The 7175-nt window shown below is 37.7% G+C and overlaps 3 protein-coding genes across 3 annotated transcripts; all 3 read left to right on the top strand.

The window, feature by feature from the left end:
- LOC104730369 (cytidine deaminase 1-like) lies at positions 346–1499 on the top strand. The gene has a single exon (XM_010449530.2). It carries the CDS (start codon positions 408–410, stop codon positions 1278–1280), a length of 873 nt encoding a protein of 290 aa, XP_010447832.1. The 5' UTR covers positions 346–407; the 3' UTR covers positions 1281–1499.
- Positions 2355–3600, top strand: LOC104730368 (cytidine deaminase 7-like). Its single transcript, XM_010449529.1, has one exon. It carries the CDS (start codon positions 2397–2399, stop codon positions 3357–3359), a length of 963 nt encoding a protein of 320 aa, XP_010447831.1. The 5' UTR covers positions 2355–2396; the 3' UTR covers positions 3360–3600.
- LOC104730367 (cytidine deaminase 6-like) lies at positions 5197–6388 on the top strand. Its single transcript, XM_010449528.2, has one exon. The coding sequence runs from the start codon at positions 5264–5266 to the stop codon at positions 6152–6154; it is 891 nt and encodes a 296-aa protein (XP_010447830.1). The 5' UTR covers positions 5197–5263; the 3' UTR covers positions 6155–6388.

Raw genomic sequence — 7175 nt, 5'->3', positions numbered from 1 at the left:
AAACTCCTTTTGAAAAGTATGATTCAAATATGCATGAACTTGAAAATTTTATTTAGATTACTAGATACTCGAACCACATAAAAAATGTTACTACAGTAATCAAGTGTTAAGACAATTGAGTATTGAGCCATATACCACTCCTCATTTCATTACTTTATATCCTAACTACTCTGTTTGAAATAATGGTTCATGACTCTTGGAATCTTGATATATCAAAGAGTCACAATCACTTTTTATGTATTTCGTAGTGTTGTTGGTTGCGTATGTGATTAGCGTACACCAATTAATAAAGTACGATTCATCATTATGCACACAGCGCACCTATAAATAAGTTCAAGACTTGTTTATTCACTTCACATCTCCCAACACAAATCTCATAACACAACCCGAAATCAGAGAGAGAGACAATGGCACAGCCCTCCAAATTCGTTTTCACTCGCGAAGAAGCAAAATCCCCCGGAGACAACCCCATAAAAATTTCGTTTTTGATTCCACTTATTCGTAAGCGATTCTCTACATACAAAGTCGTAGCCCTCGGATTCGGATCATCCGGTCGGGTCTTTGTAGGAGTCAACGTCGAATTCCCAGGTTTGCCTCTCCATCACTCCATCCACGCTGAGCAGTTCGTCGTCGCCAACCTCGCACTCAACTCCGATAATAAACTCAACTACTTAGCCGTCTCCCCTCCGGAAGCTCCGTGCGGCCACTGCCGTCAGTTTCTTCAGGAAATCCGCGAGGCGCCTAAGATGAAAATCATACTCTCGGATGAAAACGGCGACAATTTATCAATCGCAAGCCTCGAGAGCCTCCTTCCAAGGAGACTCAGCCCCGACAGTCAGCTTCCAAAGGACGTCCCTCGCCTTCTCGAACCGCGCTATAACAACCTCACCCTCTCGGGTCCCGATTCCCATGTCCCTTACCGTTATCCCGATCTGAAGCCCGCGGGTCTAGTGGCGGCGAACAGATCATACGCGCCGTACAGCAAGTGTCCGTCGGGAGTGGCGCTGGTGGATCGCCAAGGAATTGTGTACAAAGGATGGTACATGGAATCAGTGGCGTATAACCCTAGTTTGGGGCCAGTACAAGCCGCTCTGGTTGATTACATGGTTCGTGGCGGAGGCGGAGACAGAGGGTTCGCGGATATCGTCAGAGCGGTGCTGGTGGAGAAGAAAGATGCGGAGGTGCGTCAAGAGCAGACGGCGAGGATGCTTCTGGAGACTATTGCCCCCAACTGCGAGTTCAAGGTCTTCCATTGCTGCGAAAACCCTAAAGAAAACTAATTCATATTTATGGTATACGATATATGATATATACTATTTATATAAAAAGACGAATATAAAGAAAAATAATACGCCAGTACATAGAAGAATTACACTGGTCTTTATTAAACTTAGATGATAATTAATATAATATAATCATAATTATGTTTTTGTCATCTTCATGTTCAAGTTACCTTATAAATAATGTCAATCTACAAGATAATCATAATTCTTATTATTTTCTTCGGTTCATGTGTTAGATTTTGGTATCTATTTTGTTCTATAACACCTAGGATTATCCGATTTTTTCATAACAGTATGGAAAAAGGAAAAGAAAATATGCATTTGCATGAATCTCCATTAATATTTAATAAGTAAGATAGAAAAGTATATATGATTTACATACATATCAAAGTAAAGAATGTAACATGGCCCATTGACCCACAGGCCAACTCCTACGAAGTGCACAACTGAGGAAAAGTCAACTTATTTTAATTTTAGAAGAGTTGAGTTTCATGATTAATGAATATATTTTTTTCATTGAAGATGGTTAATTACAACTTCTTTCTGAACCCCTAATAACTGTCTAGTTACAAAAGAATAAAGCTGTGTCATTTCCCCTAGAGCGGTCATAAACATAACAACTTGCAATACATGGAAGCTTAGACTAATAAACGTATGATTACAAAAGTTTTAAAATGTATCATATCAACTTGAACCGTAAAAGTTTAAAAGTAAAAAATTATGTTGTTCGAGATGGTGGAATAAAAGTTAAGGACATGTAGTTTTCACTACATTAATTTTTATCTATGTTACTTACTCTTCATTACATTACTTTATAGATTATACTAAAACTAGAAAACTTAATCCTCACTACTTTGCTTAAAAAGTGAGTCCTTGACAGTTGACAGTCACAATCACCTTTTAATGTATCTTGTAGTTTACACGCTAATCTTCATTTGTTTGCGTATACATTGGACGTAAACGCGGTTTTAAAAAGGTACTTTCACATTAAGCACAGACACGCAACACATCACACACCTATATAAATAGGTAAAGACGTTAACTCACTTCTCATCTCATTTCCATCTCTCAACAAAAAATATAAAATCACGATCCCAAAATCAGACCGAGACAATGGCACAACACCCCAACTTCTCATCTTTTTTGCAACATCCCAACATTAAATCTCAAAACGCGACAACAGCAAAAGATCAGTACAAGTTCGTTTTCAAACCCATCGAAGCAGCATTTGAAGGCGTCACCGAACTCAAGAAACTTCACATGCTGATCAAAAAGGCGATGTCACTCGCTCGGGCTCCAATCTCCACGAACAAAGTCGGAGCTGTCGGACGCGCATCATCGGGTCGGTTCTACTTAGGCGTCAATGTCGACTTTCCAGGTCTTCCTCTTCATTACTCCATCCACGCCGAGCAGTTCCTCGTCGCCAACCTCGCGCTCAACTCCGAGGAAGGCCTCCGTCAGTTAGCCGTTGCCGTCTCTACAGACGGCATCGAATTCGGCACGCCGTGCGGACACTGTTGCCAGTTTCTTTTGGAGATCAGCAACGCACCTGAAATAGAGATCCTGATAAGATCAAAGCATGTAGAAGGATCATTTGCGAGCCTTAAATGCCTCCTTACGGACATGTACACACCCGACAGAAACCTCCCGAACGGTACCCCTCTCCTTCTCGAGAAACGCGATAACTGCCTCGACCTTCTCAAGAAACGCGATAACTGCTCAACACCATATTCTAACCATCTGAAGTGGGTAGCTCTAGACGCGGCAAACAATTCGTTCTCGCCGTACACCGACTCTCCATCGGGAGTGGCGCTGCTTGACAACGACGATATCGTGTACCGTGGATGGTACATTGAGTCAGTGGCATATAACTCTAGTTTGGGGCCGGTACAAGCTGCGCTGGTTGATTTCGTGGCTCGTGGCCGAGGCAAAGGGTTCGATAAGACCGTCGGAGCAGTCCTGGTGGAAAAGAATGATGCGAGGGTGAGTCAAGAGGGCACCGCGAAGATGCTCTTAGAGACTATCGCAGATCGCAACTGCTTTTTCAAAGTCTTCCATTGCTACGTGATGCCATAAAAAACGTTTAGAATGTTGATCTTCGTTATTAAACTATTTTAGTATCCTATCATAATTATAATGCTTTGTTTAGTACTTCTTGGTTGGGTTCATTAAACCTTTTAATAATGTCGATATGATATAGAATCATAATTATGTTGTGTTTTCTTCTTGGGATCATGTTGCCCTTTCAGTTTCAGAATAATAATATTCATAATAATGTAGTTAACTAGTAATTATTAAGTAATTTTACAATCTCAAATCAGTTTGTTCTTATAAACGGCACCTTACGAATATTATTTGTGAATTGTTACTTTCTAAAAAATGTGAAAAAAAAAACTTCTATATTGTTTTCCAAAAGCATAATAAATAAATAAAAGATGTCTTTGATCAATGAATCTCCATTAATGAGTAAATATAAAAAAGTCTCATTTGCAAACATATACCAAGGTGGAGAATAAGTGGACCATATTGACCAATGACAAATTTTCTTCACAATTTCAACGATAAAGCGAACTAAATATATTCTGTCACACTCTCAAACACTATGAAATCAATTTATTAGTATCATTTTATGAATAAATTCTCAATTTCTATTTGTTTTACTAATCCATAGGTACCATGAAAATGATACTAATTAATACGACCGATTTTTTTGTGTACCATTTTTTAGTTAATTTATACAAAACTACTTATAAAGTAATACTAACTACTTTAAAGAAATTGGTTTTGAAAAATGGTTTGTGAGTCATTATGTTATTTGTAATCTTGTGTGTGCATTACCTACAAGGTAAACACACCGTTTAAAAAAGCATTCAACATGTAGACACATGACACATCAAATATCTAGTAATACGTGGTTGGCAATTTTAAAAGATACACGGAATTTGTGTAATGGACTCGATTATCATTATTCAATAAAATACTTTTTTTTCTGAATAACTCGAACACATATTCTATCAAAGATTTGAATATAGACGTGACACTATCAAAATAGTCACAGTGTTGAGGACTATTAAATTAAGGGCTTCTTTGAGTTATAGTACATTTTACAAATCCCTTAAACTAATCCTTATTTACCACTCTTTATTCCATAACCTTTTTACTACTCTTCATTACATTATTTTATACTAAAAATAATCCTAATTACTTTACTTATGAAAAATGGTTCATGAATCTTACTAAAAAAAATGGTTCATGAACTTGATAGTTACAGTCACCTTTTTGTCTTGTAGTTAATAGGTTGCGTATGTGATTAATTTTTTTCTATATTACTTCCACCCATCAAAATGTTACTAATTTAAGAGTTAAAGACTATTGAATTATAATTTTTCCACCGCTCTTTTCATGATGATAGTGATAGTTCATACTAATCTAGGAAATAACCTTACTACTTTGCTTAATATATAAGATAGAATTCATGAGTCTCAAAAGAGTCATAATCACCTTTTTTTGTTTTTTATCTTGGTTGCGTATGTGAAAAAACTACCATATTATCTTTTACCTATATTGCTATTCAAACCATCAAAATGTTTATAATTACGAGTTAAGGACTAATAAACAATATTTTACCACTATTCATTACATTACTTCTTACTATAAATTATAAACATAACCCTAACTAATTTGCATAAAAGGTGATTAATAACATGAATCTTGATAGTCACAATCAACTTTTTAGTTATGTTGTCACAATCAACTTTTTAGTTATATATTGATAGTCACAATCAACAACAATCAATATTATGGAATGATGTAAACACGTTTTTAAAAAATACCTTTACAGTAAAGCACACAGACGACGCAAACACACCTCTATAAATAGGCAAGGACTTGCTTCTCCACTTCTCATCTCATTTCCAATCTCTCTCACAAACATAATACATCCCAAAAAACACACAGATCCCAAAATCAAACAGAGAAAAATGGCACAAGAGAACAAGTTCGTTTACACCCCTAGCGAAGCAGCAGAAGTGGGCATCCACGGCCCCCGTGACCTTCCAAAGCTGATGAAGAAGGCCTTGTCTCTCGCTCGGGTTCCAATCTCCATATTCGGAGTCGGAGTCGTTGGAGTCACATCAAAGTGTAAGGTCTTCTTAGGCGTCAATGTCGAATTCAAAGGCGTTCCTCTTCACCACTCCATCCACGGAGAGCAATTCCTCGTCACCAACCTCGCTCTCAACTCCGTGGAAGAAGAGCTCACTCATATAGCCGTCTCCAATGACGGTACCAAATTTGGTGCGCCATGTGGCCACTGCCGCCAGTTCTATCAGGAATTGGGCACCCCTCCTAAAGTCGAAATCCTGATCAAAAAATCAGACGAGGACATAGGCGAGTACAAGAGCATCGAGAGCCTCATGCCGGAGAGTTTCGGCCCTGAATATCTCCTCCCGAAAGACTACCCTCTCCTTCTAGCGCAGCGCGATAACCAACTTGTCCTCTTGGACACCTCCGAAAAGATCTGCTCTGATCTAGAGAAGTGTCCCCATCTTAAGTGCAGGGCTCTAGCGGCGGCGAACAAATCGTACGCGCCGTACAGCAAATCTCCGTCTGGAGTGGCGTTGAAGTGCGATGACAAAGTGTACAGAGGATGGTACCTTGAATCGGCTGCGTATAACCCAAGTTTAGGGCCAGTACAAGCTGCGCTGGTTGATTTCGTGGCTCGTAGCGGAGGCAAAGAATTCGAGGATATCACTGAAGCGGTCCTGGTGGAGAAGGGTGATGCGACGGTGTTTCAAGAGGACACGGCGAGGATTTTCTTGAAGAAGATAGCCCCCAACTGCGATTTCAAGGTCCTCCATTGCAAGAAGCCCTAAGAATATTGAAGCATAATTATTAATTATGGCACGATGCATGGTGATAGCTATATTAAAAAAATGATATTATTAAGGAAAATAATACGCCGGTAGAGGATTACACTGGTCTTCTTTATGATCGTGTCGCAATTATTTATGAATGTCGTCAGTATAATATATAATCATAATTATGTTCATCATGGTTGTTACCTTTCGATAATGTCAATATAATATAATATAATATAATTATACTTATGTTTCCTGTGTTTTCGTTTTGACCTTTTAGTACTATTGTCAATGCAGTATTATGATCTCAAATCGCATCTCACTTAAAAATGTCACTTTACGGATATTATTTGTGAATTTCTTTTGTTCTTTTTGCAAAAGCAGCAGGAAATTTTTTTTAAATAGATTGATGTCTTAGCAAGTTTGCATAAACCTCATGAACTGTAACACCACAAATACAAGGGTAACCATGATACAATCTACCGGTGTAGACATTTCAATTAGCATTTTACGAATAGATATTTTAGAAAAATCTATATTACTATTTCAAATTTTCAAAGCATCAAAGTATCACTGCTAAGACTACCTTTTTTACTACTCTCCAGTTGTCACCACATTTGTTCTATACTAAACAACAAAAATAATCCTAAAAGTTGCTTAAAAAGAAAGTGGATCTCCTATGGTGACGTAAATTCCTTTTGAAAGTATATGATTCAAAATTTAAATATGCATTGAAAAATGTTACTAATTAACTGTTAAGACTATTGACTCATATCACATACCAGCCTTCATTTCATTACTATATATCTAGTTTCTACTTTCTGCTAAGTACAAAACTACAAAAAGTAGTCCTAACTACTCTGCTTGAAAAAATTGGTTCATCTCTTGAATCTTGATGTTTCTATAAGAGTCAATGTACGATTCATTATCACACCTATTTAATTAAAGTCCTAATGATTAAGCTTCTGCATCACAACGCATCACAACTAGCCCTGAGATTATTATCCGCTATCCGCGGATATCCGTATTTGTATCC

The sequence above is a fragment of the Camelina sativa genome, chromosome 12 (genome assembly GCF_000633955.1).
Source record: "Camelina sativa cultivar DH55 chromosome 12, Cs, whole genome shotgun sequence".
In the NCBI taxonomy this organism is placed as follows: Eukaryota; Viridiplantae; Streptophyta; class Magnoliopsida; order Brassicales; family Brassicaceae; genus Camelina; species Camelina sativa.
The sequence above is the reverse complement of the archived record's forward strand: the minus strand, read 5'-3'. Positions and strand labels throughout refer to the sequence as shown.

Coding starts and splice junctions, on each gene's coding strand:
- LOC104730369 (XM_010449530.2), top strand. CDS start 408: ATGGCACAGCCCTCCAAATTCGTTTTCACTCGCGAAGAAGCAAAATCC.
- LOC104730368 (XM_010449529.1), top strand. CDS start 2,397: ATGGCACAACACCCCAACTTCTCATCTTTTTTGCAACATCCCAACATT.
- LOC104730367 (XM_010449528.2), top strand. CDS start 5,264: ATGGCACAAGAGAACAAGTTCGTTTACACCCCTAGCGAAGCAGCAGAA.